General features: G+C 33.9%; 1 protein-coding gene across 2 annotated transcripts; it reads right to left on the reverse strand.

The window, feature by feature from the left end:
- Window positions 1-3,535: 3,535 nt before the first annotated feature.
- On the reverse strand, window positions 3,536-8,459 carry LOC113348414 (protein PHR1-LIKE 3-like). 2 transcript variants are annotated; one of them, XM_026592176.1, is made up of 6 exons: window positions 8,030-8,459; window positions 6,494-6,570; window positions 6,328-6,382; window positions 5,480-5,549; window positions 5,329-5,398; window positions 3,536-4,572 (listed from the first exon to the last, which is right to left on the reverse strand). In XM_026592176.1, exons 1-6 carry the CDS (start codon window positions 8,247-8,249, stop codon window positions 4,087-4,089), a joined length of 978 nt encoding a protein of 325 aa, XP_026447961.1. In that variant the 5' UTR covers window positions 8,250-8,459; the 3' UTR covers window positions 3,536-4,086. The 2 variants fall into 2 exon arrangements, with proteins under 2 accessions (XP_026447961.1, XP_026447960.1); XM_026592175.1 differs by having other exon boundaries at window positions 5,480-5,558.
- Between the last annotated feature and the right edge of the window lie 11,291 nt (window positions 8,460-19,750).

The following is a 19,750-nucleotide window of genomic DNA, read 5'->3' on the forward strand; positions in this document are numbered from 1 at the left end:
AATTTATAGAATGACCAATACTTGCTCATATGCTCGAATATTGATTCAACTATCAATATTCAGTAATTTATCGAATGAGAAATACTTGCTCAGATGCTCGAATATTGATTCAGCTATCAATATTCAGTAATTTATCGAATGAGCAATACTTGATCAGACGCTCGAATATTGATTCAACTATCAATATTCAACAATTCATCATACGAGAAATATTTTCCCAGAGTATCAATATTCATTATGTTGATTCAATTATCAACATCATCCATTCGAAAATTATACGTCCCAACAGACATGTTCAATTCATGAATCCTAGAGCATTCGGCAATCATGCTCGACTGAACAATACTTAGACCCATCTTCTAATCAAGTCAACGACTGACTAATCAAATACACGTCTACTTTGCAGACTCCACGTTCGTGAGACATCAATCACGTCACATGAGGGATATTAATTAGTGGTTTGGTCTGGAGGCCTATAACACATGTGTTCATCCACGATAAGAAATGGGAGTAAGTCATGCAAGAAGTTGAGGGAGTTAGCAAAGTAGTGGGTGGACAATCAACTAAGTCTTCGCACGACCTGGAACTGGTTAAACCACGATTTATCACTTTTCCCACTCTTTTACTCGAGCAACCGTCACACTTACTGGAGATCAACGTGTCTACTATTCTGACAATATAAATAAGTCTCTGAATCCACGATTGAACAACAGACGAATTATAATCCGAGCAATCACTCTCAAGATTTCAATCAATCGACCAGAACGTATTCGAACTCAACAGTTCACAAAAAACTTGCAGAAACCTTAAACACATTCACAATCCTTGATCATCATTGATCTCACACATTTCTCAGCTTCCCTCCTACAGATCAACCCTCTTCCCTCTTTGTGACCGAATTGACTCTTTAGGCCAGAGTCCTACAGATTGATCTATCAAACTCAATGCACTCCCGTGATGTGCATCTGTTTGAGGTTAGGAAGTTTGCTCGGTATAGGAGCCTCCGTCCGCACGGTCGTCTCTCCATTCCCTGAAAAATCAGCAAATCATTTTCCCCATCAACAGACTTGAAGACTTCATTGGGATTGTGAAGCCATATCCAACTATTTTCTCCGTAGTTGCGTGTTTTGATCTTACTGTATTCTATCGTATTGAGTACTATCTTCTCTAAGATTTGCTCAAGATTTAATCTCCGATAGGCAAGATAAAAAGTAGTCACAAACATGTTCGTCTCATCGTTTGTGATTCCACAATATCTTGTTTCGCTACCATACAATTAAGATTATTGTGAGGTGATTGATATTACTAGGTTGTTCTTCGGAAAAATAACTCCGGCGTATCAATTGGTTCCTGTTCACCTTGATTTATCAAAAGACGGAACAAAACTCATAGGTATTTCTATGGGAGATAGATTTATCTATTTGATAGACTTTTCTGTGTGAGACAGATTGGTTTATCAAGTCTTCAACTTTGGGTCGTAGCAACTCTTAGTTGTGGGTGAGATCATCTAAGGTAATCAAGTGCGCAGTGTCCTGCTGGGATTCAGAGGCGTAAAGAACGCGACTGTACCTTGATCAGTGTGAGATTGGTTAGGGTCAACTACATTTCAGTCCGAAGTTAACTTGGAGTAGGCTAGTGTCTGTAGCGGCTTAATACAGTGTGGTGTTCCAATCTGGACTAGGTCTCGGGGTTTTTCTGCATTTGGGGTTTCCTCGTTAACAAAATGTCTGGTGTCTGTGTTATTTCTTTTCCGCATTATATTTGTTTATATAATTGAAATATCACAGGTTGTGCGTAAGTTCAATCAATTATGAATCCAACCTTTGGTTGTTGATTGAATTGATTGACACTTGGATATTGGTTTTTGATATCGTCCAAGTTGTTTCTTATAATAATCAGGCTCACGGATTTCTATCTGTTTGATTTACTGATTACATTAAGAAACAGAGATATAATTCTTGGATATATTTCTTGATTGAGCTCGCTTTATTAGTTGGTGCTCTCAGAATTATATTGGAGTTTGTCCATACAGATTGCCTAAACGAAATATTGGATGAGGTTGTTAGACCCCTGCTTTTCAGAAATGATTTGGATTTTTTTATTTGTTTTAGATGAGTTATAAAGTTAGTGCCGATGGTGGTTTAGTATTTTCATATACTTTAGACATCTCATATCACCTTCTCTAAGGTGGGCGGGGGAGGGGGGCATGTTTCAAATAATTTCTCCAGGCCCCGATTGGTTGGGGGAAGAAAATAATATTCCTCAATATAATTTCTCTGGGCCTAAACCAGCCAGGTTTTAGAAGACAACTTGAAAATTGGAAGGGAATGTTGCTTCCCTTTTTTTTAGCTAAGAAGAGAATGTTGCTTTCCCCCTTTTTTTTTTACTCGGTCAATAAAATTCATTAACAAACAAAAATATCTACAAGTGCTAAGGTCACGCCACTAGCCAAAGAGGCCATCTAAAGTTACATAGCCTATTTGAAACGGTAATAAACTTCGCCAGGCCATGCAACAACTAGAATGAACATTGACCTACCCCATAAGATTCAAAACTGTCCTCGGCCAACAAACATGTTTGTTTGGCCAAGGCATCTGCAGTAAAATTAGCCTCTCTATAACTATGAACATAGTGAATATTGGAATAAAAAGCACAAGCCATCTTTCACTTCTGAATCAGCTACCATGACAACTCCCCCTTTGCAAAGCTTGAATGCAACTCATTAAATCTGAGCAGACACAAATCCTCTTAATGTTCCAAGTCTCATCCAGCATCAATTCATAGATAATAGCACAAAATTGGTTTGCCAACCAAGGCCAACACACAAAACACCGAGCAGTCTTGAATTGGCATCTCTAAAACTAACACCTGCACCAGCTTGGCCTGGATTACCAAGTGAAACACCATCACAGCAAATCATAATTGCATCACTATTCCGGATGAGACCAACTGGCCTCAACAGGCGTGGAATTTTTACAAGCTTTAAATTGCACTTTGAAATGGGATTGCTGCTTACCCATCTACTAGAATGTGGTAGTCAAGTGAATTTTGGTATTTTTACTCATTTACCAAATGAATTGTTACATGATTCCAGAATCCACAACTAGCCAACTCATATACCCCTTGGGGGTCATTCTCTAGAAGGATTTAATAAATGTAGAAAATAGACATGCTTACAAAAGGGTTTGGACCATATCACGCCCAATTGTATTTGGGAAACTGGCAAAGAATCTCCGGAACTGAAACCCCTTTTCACATAAAGCGCCTGTTAGCCAAGGTATTATGGAATATTCTTCTGTTGCAAACTATCTTTGACATACACTATGCATGCTATAATAACCATTGCGCATATCAATAGACATGGTAGAGACATTCAGAGGTGGCAGCAAACTGCAACTGGAGTCTTTAGCACCAAAAATATGTACAACTTGATCCACAGGCAGACACATTTTGAAGGCAAGATGTGACCAGCTGTTTAGGGGAATTAATCCATGCCCAAAAAGCATCAACACTGTGGCAACAATGGAATGGAGGATAATCAAAAAACAAGAGGGAACAAATAGCCAAGTTACAACCATAAATCGTACAACAGCCGGATTGCACCACCAGCGAGGAGAAACAAAATTAATGTTACGGGAAGTCGGAACCATAAGTCACTCCTTGCCCTCCTAGCGTCTATGGGAGGACCACAATCAACTTAAACTCTATACCAGAAAGAAAATCAGTAACGGAGTAACCTTAGGACGAAAACACTCTATTCAGAAGGCAACAGTGGAACATTTAACCTACTAATACTGCTTTGAAACTTGGAACCATGTCTAGATGCTATTCTTGCCATTTTGTACACACTACACTTGATCATCTGTTATTTAAGCTACTATAATAGCTATGCATTTACAGCTTGGAACACGTCAAAATACTTTCTTGCCCCTTTCCTACAGAACTACAACCTGATCATCTGGCATTCACTAGCAGTGAATGTGATGGATGGTGAGTAAACAACAGAAAGCTAACATATTAAAGAACCCTCCTAACAAGTATATCAAGGACATGTCAAGTAGATGGATTTTTAGTTATATGTTCTGCTTATATTGCTTCATATCCTTCATATCCAGTGGTTTCTTGTGGGTTGACGCAACTCAAATCATTGTCCTGTGCTAGCCTTCTCGTCTCACACCAAATCAGCGAATTTGATACTAAATCCAAATTCCTAACTCGTTTTACACCGCCCGCACCAGTGGAAGTTTCCAAAGACAAATTTGCTGGACTTCCATGTGAAGTCAAGCAGCTTTCAGTAGAACAATCAGCTCTCATTGTTTGAAGACTATGAGGACTATCACTTTCAGGGACAATAACGTTGACTGCTTTTGTCGCGTTAAAAGAGTAGAGTTTTATTTGATCAGAGTTGGGTAAGGAAGGATTTGGTGCTGCCGATTCATCAATGTCTTTGGGCTCTGGTACTCCCCCTTTATCATCCATGCTGTATTCAGGAAGCATCTTCAATGCTCTATCGAGCATCGACGTCATATATCTTAGTTCAGCATCTTTGCGAATCTGCATGTGTTTCTCAACCTGTATCATATAATCCAGAAATAAGAAACACAGCAAACTTCAGAAATTACTCCTCGGTTTAGCAAACTTCATAAAGAGTGTCCAAACTGCAAATTCTCCCATTTCTTAAAGAAGGGTAAAATTGGAAATCAATACACTTAAATCAACTCGAATTGAACAAAATTAGCTAGAATTACTTGCTGTAAAAAAAAGGCGAAAATAAAAAATGTGAGAACTTCCTTTACATAAAGCATGCATCACATTACCAGGTCAGATTCCTATTTATAAACATGTACACCCAATAGTATAAATTAGTTGCCTCTATAAATGTTGGAACTAAAAGAGTTTTCCTCTTTTAGCAGAAACAACCCTAACAAGGGATACATGACCAACTCACTCCACAGATTTAGCAATGTAGCAAACATGGATTATCGATCTTTTAATAATTAACGAAGTTTCCTAGTATTACTCTATGTAACAATGACAACGGGTATAAGTGTCTGACACCGATACAAGGTGTTCAATAGCGACATAAAAACACCAAATACAGGGGCACGAGAGTTAGGATCAGATTAATGTTACCTACATATTTCTTAGAAATAAAAAGGTTACATCCAAGCTTATATGAATCATTTCTCTTTTTCCATTTTATAAAGCTCCATAAAACTAAGTTGCAAATAAATTATAGATTTAATAATAAAGCATATTTGGATTCTAGATTTTTCAGAATATCTAACCAGAGATAAAATTTCAATTAAAGAGGACAGAGAGACATACTTCAACTTGTAAATGTAATTTTCTCTGCACTTCCATCTGCTCCCTTAGTGCCTCCTTGACTTCGTAACCCCTATATATGGCATCTCTCAGCTCATTAGTCAATAAGCATTCTAAATAAAACCTTCCCGAAAAGATCAATTGTTTATCTTACTCATTGATATCCGAAGCTGGTAAGCCAGGAGATGAAGTACCCATGACTGGGCTACCCAAAAGGTATGATGCCGCAGTTGCTTCGTTTTGATCACAGATAAAGTTAGTTTAAACTTTACCAATGGATTCTATTAAAAAAATTACTCTTTCAAGTCAAACCATTATTCAATCACAACAATCAGAAATTAAATTGTTCATTTATGTACTATATTTCCAGTTGATGTGTCACCTTGCAGCTTTTAATCCTATATAACACGGCATCATAATTTTTACTTTTGCACTGTTGATACGTGTCAAAGCAGACAAACCTTATTACAAGCTTTCACAACTTTCTATGTACTTGTTGCCCCCGTGAGAGGAATTTTGCTCGAAGGTGAGCAAAGAAAAGGATGAACAAAACCAAAATCTGCAGCCGACCGTAGTTCATTACAGATTTTGTCCAACAGTGCAAATACTTCTAGTAGGCATTTTGATGATTGACACCCATGAAAGCTTTTTTTATCTTAAATAAGATAGATATTTCTATGCAGAGATACTAGATGAGGAAGCGCAGAAAGTAACATATATCTTAAACTTTGTTATAAAATTATGATCTAGAGGCATGCCCACTTTTTCATTTGCTTTTGGATCAGAATTCCTGACACTGCCCGATAATGACACGTGCAACATATGGTTAGACAGGAGGTTTACCTATCCACGAAGAGGAAATATGAAACAGAAGTTCGACTCTGGGTTAATTGACAGTGATGACAACTTCACAATCTCTTAAGTGCAACATAAAAGAACTTGGGAAGTAAATAAAAGGAAGAGCATGGAAATGCATAAGTTTAACGAACCACAATCACCTACCGTCTTTTGGTGCATCAACAAACTCCTTTCCGGATTGCTTACCTAGCCTGTATTTCTTAATGCAAACAAGTATCACTAGTTAGAAGAAAGATCACGGACTGTTCCCTTTACTTCGAGGTCCAAATTATCAAACAGTACAGAAAGAAGCTTGGTTATGAGAAAAAACCTGAAGATGGCTCTTTAAGTGAAAAAGAGTAAGTCCTTTTACGCCCATAGTCCGCATAATAGCCTTGGGTGTAGCTTCTGCAATTAGGATGCAAAAAGCTGAGATTACTGGCATAAAGAATTTGTTACAGCTTTAAGTTTTTTGGGTTTTTATTTTTTTACACAACAAATGGATAACTTAAAGTTAATACTGAATCAAACTAATGAACATCACTTATAGCTGTGATGGCACCACACAGAGGCTTTGATTGCAGTTCACTTATTAACTTCCCCGCTCCATTAAGTTCTATACATTCAGGTGTCTGAGATTTTTTAACCAATATTCTTACAAAGAAAATCGCATCCCAGATGGAACAAAAGAGGAAAAGAACTGTACACTGAAATTTTAGTGCGACGCGAATATCCAAGATTTATTTTGAAAGTTCAAGGGAATGAAAGTCAAAAACATAACGATAACCAGATAAATGTGGAAGTACCTCCTACTAGAGCATAAGTAAAGAAGAGGAAGAAACAAAACGAAAAGTATTACAACAAAGGAACTACAAAGATGGTGGCTCTGATTAACTATGAGGGAAAAGGGAGAACATCTGGGATCGGGACACAACCAGAACGATAACGCTTCAGCGTCCAGTACAAGTAAAAAACGTATAAACAGACCGAAAGAAAAAATGATAAATTCTTCTCAAACTGCCATGGATCAGAACCTTGGAAACAGTTTAGGTCTAGGAGTTCAAAAACAAAATCTTTTCAAATAAACCGCATTCTCAATTAACTTAAGCCTAAAGAGGAATGAATTTCTGTTAATGAGAGAAACGACAAAACTCCGAGAACGACAAATTGTTTCTGTCAAAATATGAAATTCAACAAAAAGATCACTATGATAAAAATCCCAAGGAAATCTAGTACACATTCCATGTTAAATTAGTTATCCTACAACTAAGGGAAAGGAAGTTACTTTCATTCACAAAGGAAGAATAATACTGCAAACAGAAGGCAAAAACCAATCCCGAAACACAATAAGCGAATCAGGCAAAGAGGACCTTCCAAACTAACACAACCAAAATTCTGCATGTGCATGCACTGCTAACCTCAAAATGAACCATCAAAGTATTTCTCTTTAAACTTTAAAGTAATATACAAATAATCTACACAGAAATTACTCTTATTCTCCGTTTCTATCATCTATTTTTCCCATTTCGTATTTCTCTTTAAAGTAATGTACAAACAATCTACACAGAAACTAGTCTTATTCTTCGTTTCTATCATCTATTTTACCCCATTCCTTAATTTATTTGTGGGTAAGTGGTAGAGCCAAGCAACACCAAATACAAACCCAATGCACAGGCAAGAGCACCAAAGCACAATGCATGTAAAAGTAGTACACTCAATCCAAATCTCCAACAAGAAATACTATCTTTCTAAAACACAATTCTACCAAATAATGGGGCAAAATTACAGGACAACACCAATGATCTCAATGCAAACAAAATAAAAGTAAACCCAATTACTGAAACTCAAAATAGAGACTATTGCTTACTATCAGGGCCTCCGAGTTGAGTGACAGCATCCACAAAACGTTCATGCAAGTCAGCAGTCCATCTGAGACGAGGTTTTGGATCTGAAGTGAGAACCAAACAAGGGTCCAAACGATGATGATGATTGTGATTAGAAGAAATCCCCCCACTTTGGATCTCTTCCTGATGATGATGAGAAATGACAGAAGCAGCTTCAAGGGGTTGAATCAAACCAGAGAACATCCTCTCCTTCTAATAAACAAAGACCAGAAAAAGTAAAAGTGCCCCAAAAAGAGAAAACACCCCTCCAAATTAGAGACTGAAGCAATTATCAAAGTCTTCTCCTTTTTCAGAGATATAATGGAAGGGAGAGGAAGAAAAACAAAAGGAGAGGAAGTTGGTTCTTTTTTTTTAATTTCTTTTTAGTGGTACTAAAGACTTCAGGTCTACAGAGAAAAACACTGACTTTTGTTGTTTGTTTTTGCCTCTTAAAGAAAACGTGGAGGTTTACTGGTAATGGTTAAAAAGATGAGGAGCTTTATTTCTGGATTTGGTTCTATCATCTCGTTCTTTTTATTACATATCCCGTTTTTTGGTTAAAAAGTGTGATCATTTTGTAAAACATCCTTTATTTATTCGGTTAGGGACACTGTTTTACCACTCAAATGCTATTATTTTGCCTCGACATTGTTTTAGAATCCGAATTATTTTTCAATAATCAGGTCATGGAAAAAGAAATATCCCAAAAGTGAGGACTAAGCCCCATACCATGTATTGATTGTATCGATTATTTTTCGGTCAAGGACGTGATTTTACCGCTTAAATGCTATCATTTTGCCTTTGACATTGTTTTAGAATCTGAATTATTTTTTAATAATCGGGTTATGGAAAAAAAATTCCAAAAATGAGGATTAAAACCTCGTACCATGGATTGATTACAATGATTATTTTTCCGGTCAGGGACATGGTTTTACCTCTCACATGCTATCATTTTGCTTTCGACATGCTTTAGAATCCGAATTATTTTTCAATAATTAGGTCATGGAAACAAGCATCTCCAAATGAGGACTAAAACCTCATACCATGGATTGATTACACGATTATTTTTCGGTCAGGGACATGATTTTACCGTTCACATGCTATCATTTTGCTTTTGACATTGCATCAGAATCCGAATTATTTTTCAGTAATCAGGTCATGGAAAAAAATCCTCAAAATGAGGACTAAAACCTTGTACCATGGATTGATTATAACCATGCATGTGAACTGAATCGTGCGATTCAATTCGAAAATTTCTAAATCGAGTCCAATCGTGGTGTTGAATCGCATCTTTGCAAAATCGGAAGATTCTTCCACTTTGACTGTGATTCTTGAATTTTGTATATCAAATACCAAATCGAGTCAAATCATATTATTATCCTGAGACCCTCGGGTTAATAATATGCACCCTCTACCAATGTTTCAACTTGGTTGTTGTTGTTCTAACTTAATATATTTTATATTTACATTAATTGTACATCAAATATCAAAATTAAGAATGTTTCATATAGTTCAACGATATTTATAGGCATATATGTAACGATTTAACAATCAATCATGAATCTTCGATTCACGATTTAATATACGATTGGATTCTCAAAATTGAAAAACGTTTCGCTCCGTGATTCACGATTTCACAACCTTGATTATAACGACTGTCGAGAAAGAATCGTTATCATTGATACAATGTTTTTTAATTAATCAGAAGAAAAAGGAAAATATAAAGGAGGGGGCGTAAGACCTGACCTCCAAGAAAAGAAGAGAATAATAAAAATTAAAATAAATTTCCTTTTGAAAGCAACAAATTGTATAAATTCTTGAATATAAGAGTTCATATATCGAGACAAAATCATTGCCGGAATGAAAAATAATAATTAAATGAAGATTATAATGATACATCACCATGATATAAGTGAAATCTATTACCTAGCTAATCAAACAGTCGTATAAACCTAATTTAACGCTTTTACACGTTAACCAGATCTTACACAAATTTTAATATTAAAATAAAACTAGTGAGATTGCTCCACACTTATAGAGTAAAGTAATGGTATACAATTTGTTATATAAAGATTGTTTAAAGTGGCTAGTAGGGTATTTTCTTTCCATATATTTTTTATGGCATTTATGTTACAAAAAATGGAAATGTTCGTTGCCTTATTAATATTGTATCTACATATTAATATAAAAATATTTACTTTAAATTTTATACCTGGAATAGTTTGATTTGAAAAGTCATACTAATCATGTATCTACGTTATCTTGCTTTAGCATATCTTCTCATTAGCAGCTTCAGAGTTGGTGGTGATTTGTTATGATTTTATAGCCATTCCATTTAGTTTCCAACTGGAAGACAACTTCTGCTCATTTTTCCTCCAGTTGTCCTCTAATATTGCAGTCCATATAGGGTCTCGTAGCTTGGATTGTAATAAGTATATAATTAATAAGAGTAAGTCCAATCCGTGAAGTCGTTGTGGGATTCTTCATTGATAAAGTTATATTTACTCTAAGCTTGTGAAAGTGATTTCTTTATCTGGTTATTTGAGTATGATTTGTAGAGTTTCATCCTGTATAAGGTTATAAAAGAGTGTTCACGTGACATTATAAGTTGGGTTGTTGACATACATAAATATGTTGACAAATTTTACTATTTGTCTTGCTGTCTTTTCATTGTTTTTCTTCTTTATATTTTCTGGAAAGTAGCCTCACATCTTTCTTTCCACATATGCCATTAGATTACAAATTTTTGCCCAACCTAAGATACATTTATCTTTGTTCTCCTCACCGAACCATGCACTTATCTATTCATGGAAAGTACTACAGTATTCACTAACATAATTTATATCGTAGTTTAGATGTATTCATACATGACTTGTAAAATTACATATGAGAAATAAATGAGTCCATGTTTGGAAATTCATTTTGGCGTTGCTCTAGAATCCGAATTATTTTTCAATAGTCAGGTCATGAAAATTCATTTTAACTCCATTTGTATTTACTTTTAATCTTCTACGTGACTGAGAATGTGATCTAGTATTAATTTTTATTTGAATCATTATGTCCTGATTATTAAAGTGACCAACTAGATGAACTACGTAGTAACTTTATGTGCTAATTTATGAGTTTTGATTTTCATCCGAGTAATAACTTCTTATCATCGATAAAGGAAACTTTTAAGCAATGGACTTTCAGTTTTGAGAGAGACAAAGAATGAAAATTGTATTCTTGTTGTTTCATAGACTAGATTTGTGCACGTGTTACGCATCAGGCATGTGGTAACTTTTTTTTTGTATTAAATAAATTTATCAAAATTCGTGTTCTTATTATATAATCTTCTAGATCATTCTGGTAAGAAATTAAGTTTAACTCTCTTGGAGACCTATGTTGTCCATAATATATAAGATTATCCTGTTTATTAGCGGCTAAGATTTGTCCTTGAGGTGATAAACTTGGTTTTAATTGAGTAAATTTATAGATGTTCATGAAATATAAAATAACCCCTAAACCATATAGTGAGTTAATTTGAGCGAGTGTTCCTATGCAGTTATAGGAATGATCACCTACAATATAGACGATTATATACAATATAATAAGATTATTCCATGCATTATTGGGCGAGAGTTAACTTCAAAGAGTAATCAGTTTATGAGTGCATGTAAATTATACTATGGTCGCGCGGATCTCTCAGGGTGCAATAGAATTTGATTTTAAAATCTATTAATTAAGTGCGAGAAATCATGAAATATTACATAGATTGTGAATGCGGAATTTTACATGGTAGAGAATAAAACTTAGATAGTAAAGTTTCCTGGTAATGATAAATCAGGCCCTGGTAATGAAAAAATATAAAAAGTCCTTATATTGGGACTTTAGAAATAACACGATTATGTTCCCGTGAGAAGAAGAAAAAAAACGTCGGAGTTGTTTATCTGTCATTATCTTCGAGGTGCATAATCATATATTTATTTATATCATTATGATTGCATATGGCTAAAAAGGAAAGGATGAATTTCTAGTCGAAATCAAAATTTAATTTTCCTCACAAAGAACCTAGCCATATGGCGAAAGGTGGTTATTATTAAACGTATTAGTGTTTATGGTTAGGAATTTGTATCCTCAACCTAACCGTAATTTTAAAAAAAATTACAATGTTTTTACAGCTAGGTCTTAATATTCAAAATCTAGTCATAGAGGTGTTATTTACTAACACAACTAGGAATAACCATTTACAACTGGGAATTTTGTGACGAAATATTAGATTTTGGAAATCCAATTATGGTTAGGAGTTTATCTTTTCATAACCATAAAGATCGAAAAATACTAAGATGTAGTTAGAAGTTCATCATTTCCTACCCATAGATGTGATTACATGATTTTGTTAAAATCTAAAAAAGAGTCCATGGATTTAGTTCAGTAAAAAACGCAATTAAAAATTGACACGAGTTTAAGAAAGATTCCATTATACTTTATTGGGTTGTCTCCCCAAAAAATATTCTTTTTCCTATATGATTTTTTGCAACATCATTCTTGTTTCATATTTTATCCGTTGAGAACCCTTGTATTCTCTTTGATTTGCGGTAGCTAGACCTTCCCTCCCACTACTCTCATAAAAATTTTAATGTTATGTTTTATAAACCTTTAATAGTGTAAAGGACTCTTTTACCTCAGCGTTAAACTTTTGTTGCTCTTTCTCAGAGTCTACTTTTAATTGTTCGAGAAAACGTGCCCAAGAAATGAAGTTTGCTTTATTCACCACTTGATGGGGTTCTGATAATACTTCACCAGTAGACGAGTTAGAAATACTATTTGAGCATGAAAAGAAAAAAATAATAATGTGATACTTTGATAGAATTATGTAGGTGTTTTAGGTCATAATTAAAACAAAATACCAAAATAACTTTAAACATTACATAGTAAATACAATGGTTTTACAATAGTTTTTCGAACACATACATCAATTCCACCGGAAATCTAGGGTATCTATCTATATAAAGCGTTTCTCTGCAAATTATAGGGTACCCCACTTATGTTTGTTTTATTTTATTTGATCCATAATGAATCAAACAACCATACCACAATAAATAAATAAATAATAATAATAATGAATCAAACAAAAGTGAGATACCCTATAATTTTAAGAGAAAAGCTTCACAAAGATAGACACTACATTTGTATTGGCTTTGATTTATGTGGTCAGAAAATTGTCGTACTTACTCTGTTATGTATAAATTTATTTTGATATTTTGTTTTCATTATGACCTAGAACACCTACATAATCCTACTAATGTATCACGTTTTTTTTTTCCTTTCATACTCATACATTTCTAACTCGTCTAACCATGAATCCACTGTACCCCATCAACTGGTTAAGTAAAGCAAACTTCATTATCTTAGTCATGTTTTCTTAAGCAATCAAAAGTAGACTTTGAAAAAGAGCAACAAAAGTCTGAACACCGAAGTAAAAAAGAGTCATTTACATTGTTAAAGATTTTTAAAACATGACATTAAAATATTATTACAAGAGTAGTGGGAGGGAGAGTCTAACACAAATCAAAGAGATAACACTATCAGTTATTTCATCTGTGCTAAACTTCATCCCCTGTTTAACTTCCATCAAATGATCTTTGACCCCATCAGCTTCCATCAAACGTATAACTTCACCATTGAAATCTGCATATCTTGTGCCCGCGACAACAACAACCTTTTGAAGGCATTGATTTTTTTTTTTACATCTTTTCTCAAAAATGCCCTTATCGGTGATAGAGGTTCCCATAAAATATATCTATTTTCCCTCCCCATTTATATTCAATACTTTGCCGAGTGGACGAGTTGATCTCGAGTCGCTAAAATAAAGTGTTGCTTCAGGATGTTAATGATTAATAAGAATGTTCACCGGCTTCTAATTTTCTGATGGTAAACAAAGGTGCTCAACAGATAAAATATGAAACAAGAATGACGTTGTAAAAATTTATTTATACATAGAAGAGAATATTTTCTACGAGAAATTCAATAAAATTTAATGGAATCTTTCCAACCTCATGTGAACTTTTTATTAGGTTTTTTACTCACTGAAATCAATGAAATCCTTTTTCATATTTCAAAGGAAATCTATTTCAGGGATTTTAGATTATTTACGAATGGCTTCACAAGATGACAAAAAAGGATCATTGAGTGGTAAAGTGAATAACACCTTACCTATATAATTCTCTCTTCCTATTTTTCTCTACTTTTGTCACTTCTTTATTTCATAACAAGTTATCAACATGTAGTTCTAATAACTAAGCTTACAATCGACTTATCTATTTTTTATATTATTTGTAGAATATATTCGATCTTTTTCTTTGTTTTTGTAAAAACTAAATCCTTTCATTTTGATTAGGTTTAACTGTTTTATTCTTTACATCTAAATTTAACTCTTTTACATCTAAATCGACTTAACTTTTTTATTCTTTACATCTAAATTTAAATCTAATATTTTAGTTGTCTAAATCATATGATATGATGTATATGATATAATGTATAAGACATGATGTATATGAAAACAATACTTATGAAATTTTCTATGAAAACAATATTTATGACTTTTTCTATCGTATGATATGATGTTTATGAAAATAATACTTATGACTTTTTCTATCGTAAATCATATGATATGATGTATATGAAAACAATACTTATGACTTTCTCTATCGTATCTTGGTTCGTTGTAATCATAATGATCCTTTTCTTATTTGTTAATTTAATCACTTCGACATCTTTACATCAATTATGTATACCATTCGTAACAAAAAAAATAATTTTTTTTGACAACATTTACCATATTTATATTATATTATCCTTATTAACTAAATAATATTTTTTTTCATATTGTAACAAGACTTTTCACGTTCAAAAATTATGTATGATTGGTTAATAATAAGATGTGAATAGTAGCTCGTTTGAAAATCATCTAAACATTTAGAAGTTTATGAGGGGAGGATTCGTGGACACACTTATATACACATTATCATACATGATTTCCGTTATTTTCTCCACAAAACTTAAACGACAATGAATATAAATATAATACTTTAATTATAATTTCCTCTTAAAAGACTCTACACTCCTAACAAAAATGAGCGCAATTTGAGACGTATAACACCACCATCTACCCCTTTGAATGCTGGCCATTAAAAGTTAATGTTTGAAATTAAGATCGGTAGATGGTGAGGTTTTGTATCTTGGATCATGCTCATTTTTGGTAGGAATGTAGAGTCTTATAAAAGGAACGTATCATCAAAATATTAGATTTAAATTCATTGTCGTTTGAGTTTTGTGGAAAAAATAGCGCGAACTATATATGATAGTGTTCGTATAAGAGTGTCAATGAATCCTCCCCCTTTGTTGAATACATCAAGTATATATTATCTATTATTTTTTTATATATGCTAGTTTGATTTAACTTTTTGCTTAATGTTATGCAGGACCCAACGAGCAAAAGATACGGAAATTACGAGGGTACCAAGTATACTACAATCTTTTCATATTAACCTATACAAACACACGCCTGGTGTAATTCTACCAAAATAATAATGGTCAAAGAATTACTTCAATGAGATGTAACTTGGTATATATTCTACGTTCGTGGCCGAGCTAACTATGGAATCTTACCAAGTGAATTAACGTGCAAGTGTTTTTATTTTATTTTTTGCTAGAAAGGAAAGATGTATAGATAAAGATTACATTTGATTTAGGCTAAATGGAGGATAATTGTCCAACCATTCACCTGATACATTGAATCTTCTACTATATTTAGCTGCTTTATCAGCTCAAACATTAAGATTCCTACTAACGTACTCAGTTTTAACAGAACTAAAATCCCGAAGAATAAAAAGACAATCTTCTAAAATAGAGTTGTTGAACCAGCTAATCTGATCCCCACTGTTATTGAGAAAGAAATGGCATTCTTAGTATCACTCGTGAAGCAAACTATGTCGTAACCTCTAGCTTTCTCCCACTTAGCAGCCTCAAGTAAGGCAACACATTCAGCTTCTTAAGGATTTAGTGCGTAGCCTGCGACTACCTTGCACCCATTGAACTCCCCTTTTTGGTTAAAAATGACAATTCCAATGCCAGAATTATTAGTGTCTTCATCATAATATACTAAATAGCAATCATGTGGAAAGTCTTCATTAAATGGAGAAACATGAACTTGATCAACAATAGAACGACTATTAGGACCAGATGAAACTAGGTATTCGTTGGTATCACTAATCATTTTAGATGCTAGTCTGACAGTACACATAGTACTAAGAGGTTTTGGTTTGAAGATGTAAAAGTGTATGTCCTTCACAATACACCACGCAGTGGTTAAGACAGAAGAACAGAGAGCATCGTTGGACGAAAGATATTTGTTAATCCAATCATAAAGGTTAATGGTAGTATCATAAATTGAAGCACCAAATTTCCAAAGGGCAAAGAATCCCAAACAGATTTAGAATAAGAACAATGCAAAATGATATGCTCAACTATTTCAGGAGTATTGGAATCACACATACTACAAGTATTATCCTGATTAGGTTTGAATACAGATTAGTTGGCAGAATCCCTTCAATGAATGTCCATAAAAACAATTGAATTTTAGGCAAAAGGAAGCTTTCCAAGGATTTAGATGAATATTAGGATCAACAACAACTAACTCACCAGTCAAAAGCTCATAAAATGATTTAACTGTAAAGCTACCGTTTTTAGTAAATGGCCAAATCAATCTATCTAAACCGGAAAACGGTAATCTAATTAATGTTCATTATTTTCTGACTGTTTTCTTGAATAAAAAAACTTGCACTAGGTCTAAATTCCAAGTGTTAGAATCTTTATCAATCAAGTTGTTCACACATATGTTAGGATTAGGATGAGAGATGCATAATGGGGAAGACATGTTTGGCAACCAATTATCAATAAAAGCATGAATGTTTTCACCATTTCTAAGGAAAAAAATTGCTCTAGCGCTGCTAGATCATATTTAATCTAGCAACACCATGCCAACCATATGTCCGTCTGTGATGTCAGCTAACCCGGTCTTTAACCTCAGTTATACGTGAACGGATTTTTAGTTACCAAAAAAACTTTCAGCATAAGGAATATCTGGATACAGTATATCTTTATTTTGGCGGCAACTATAAGAAAACTTCTCTTCGATAATGCTATTGCTTTCTACCAAAATTTTTATCGATACCGTCAAGATGGTCAGGATCATATCGGACCTAAAACAACCCCTCACCTAGAGAACCTCCTACATCAAAACTACAACAACCAACACTACCCATGCCTAAACCCGATCCTGAACTTTCAGATTCTCTCATTCCAAAATCAAAATCAGTTGTGTAATCTTCGCTTGTCGAAAACACAGCCCAATCGTTATTATGAAAAAAAAAGCTGCAAACAGTTGGTGAGGAGAAACCAGTTATGGATAAAAAATAAAAAAAAAATTCTTCTGCGGTAGAAGAACAAATCGTGTTCACTGAACGATGTACTAATTTTCAAGATTATCCACTAACATAAACAGGAGATAAACAAATCCACCAAATTAAACCGTCAATAATGGTGTTTGTCATATGATCTATTAACTGTGAAGCAATCAATAGCCTTCGTAGGAAGGAAATTTTTTAATATTTTTGTTGTTGTTTTGCTTTGCGAAGAAGAACTGACGTGAACTTTTTTTTTTTTACTTTAGTTATAATACAATACCAATAGGATCATTCCTTGAGACGTTCACATATACATGGAGTGGATTTAGTGGGATTTGTTTATTATATATGCACACAGCGAATCAATATTGAACCTTTAGAAACTAATATCCAATCCTTTTAACTATTTGAGAAATTTTATTGAGACAGAGAATATGGTGATTAGATATATCACAATACAGTTGTGAAAGCTTTATACAGATTGTACATGTTTTGGATGAAATATTTATCTTGATTAGGAATCAAGAACGAGGGAAGAATTGAGTAGCTAAAAACAATTAAGAAGTAAATATAGGGAAACTAAAAAGTTGGGGCTTATTTAGAATACGGCTTGACTATGCTTAGATATACTTGAGGTTAAATATGAGTTAGTTGACATAACAAATATACATGGTTGGCCTTGGTGCTGCTAGAGCAAGTTTTTTCCCCATTTCTAACTTCCCAAATAGCATGTTTCTTAATGATAGTAAGACCATGGCATATATTTTTCCAAACCCATGAAGAATCCTTAATATTTAAATGATGCAAAAGGTGACAATTCTTGAAGTACTTGCATTTTAAAATTTTAAACCATGGTTCATCTTCAGAGTGAATAAGTAACCAATCCGTTTTAGCCAGAAGAGATGTATTAATAAACTTTAAATTTCTAAAACCTAATCCACCTCTCATTTTGTGACTGCACGCTTTATCCCATATTTTAGGGTAAAAACCTCCATTAGAATCTTTCCCCACCAGAAGTTTGGGATTGCTCCATCTTATGAATGAGGTCATCCTGGAGAAGAAATGAATTCATATGATAGATGGAAGAAGAATTCAAGACATTATTGACCATTACAAACCTATTAGATTGGGTCAGATTCTTACCTTTCCACTTAGCCACTCCTTTCGCGAAATGATCAACAAGAAATGAAAAAGTCTCATTCTTTGATATTTTCAGGAAAAGTGGAAAACCTAAGTGTTTGTCATTAGGATCAAATTTCTTAACATACACTGATCTAATGAGAGAGACACAATAGTCCGAATACACATTCTTACTAAAGAAGTATCCATATTTTTGAAAATTTAGCACATGGCCCGAAATGAGAAACATTAAGTTATTAGCCTCATCATGAGTGGATTTAGTGAATAAGAGGCAATCGTCGGCAAAGAGGAGATGAGAGATATTAGGGGCCTCTTTACTAACTTTAAACCCATGAATCAGCTGACATTCTTCAACATGCAATAAATATCTAGAAAAAGACTCCATGCATAAAATGAACAAATAGGGAGATAACAGATCACCTTGTCGGAGACCTCTACTAGGTTTGTATGGAGGACAAGGTGACCCATTAAGAAGCACAAAAATACTAATGTTGCTAACGCATTGATAAATAATCTCACACCAAGAGGCAGAAAAGCCAAAGCATTTGAGAAACATCAATAAGAAAGGACCCCTCCACACGATCAAACGCCTTAGACATATCCAACTTTAGACCCAATACCACATTTGTTTTTTTTCCTTTTCCTTTTCATAGAATGAACTAATTCTTGGGAAATAATCACATTATTCTGAATATTCCTGTTCGGAACATAAGCAGATTGGAAATGTGATATGATTTTGCCTAAAAGAGGTTTCATTCTATTAGCAATGATTTTAGAAATTATTTTATAATTAGTATTGTATAATGATATTGGCCTATAGTCAGCAGGCGTAACAGGATTGTTGACGTACAAGTTGAAAAAACGGGGGTCTAACAACCACACCCAATATTTAGCTTAGCAATTTGTATGGACTAACTACAATATACTTTCAAGACAATCAACTAAATAGTCAAACTCAATTTAAAGAAAAGTATATCAAAGAGTTATATATCTGTTTCTTAATGTAATCAGCAAATCAAACAGATAGAAATCCGTGAGCCTAATTAATATAAGAAACAACTTGGAAGGTATCAAAAACCAATATCCAAGTGTCAATCAATTTAATCAACAACCAAAGGT

Source organism: Papaver somniferum, chromosome 2 (genome assembly GCF_003573695.1).
Source record: "Papaver somniferum cultivar HN1 chromosome 2, ASM357369v1, whole genome shotgun sequence".
Lineage (NCBI taxonomy): Eukaryota > Viridiplantae > Streptophyta > Magnoliopsida > Ranunculales > Papaveraceae > Papaver > Papaver somniferum.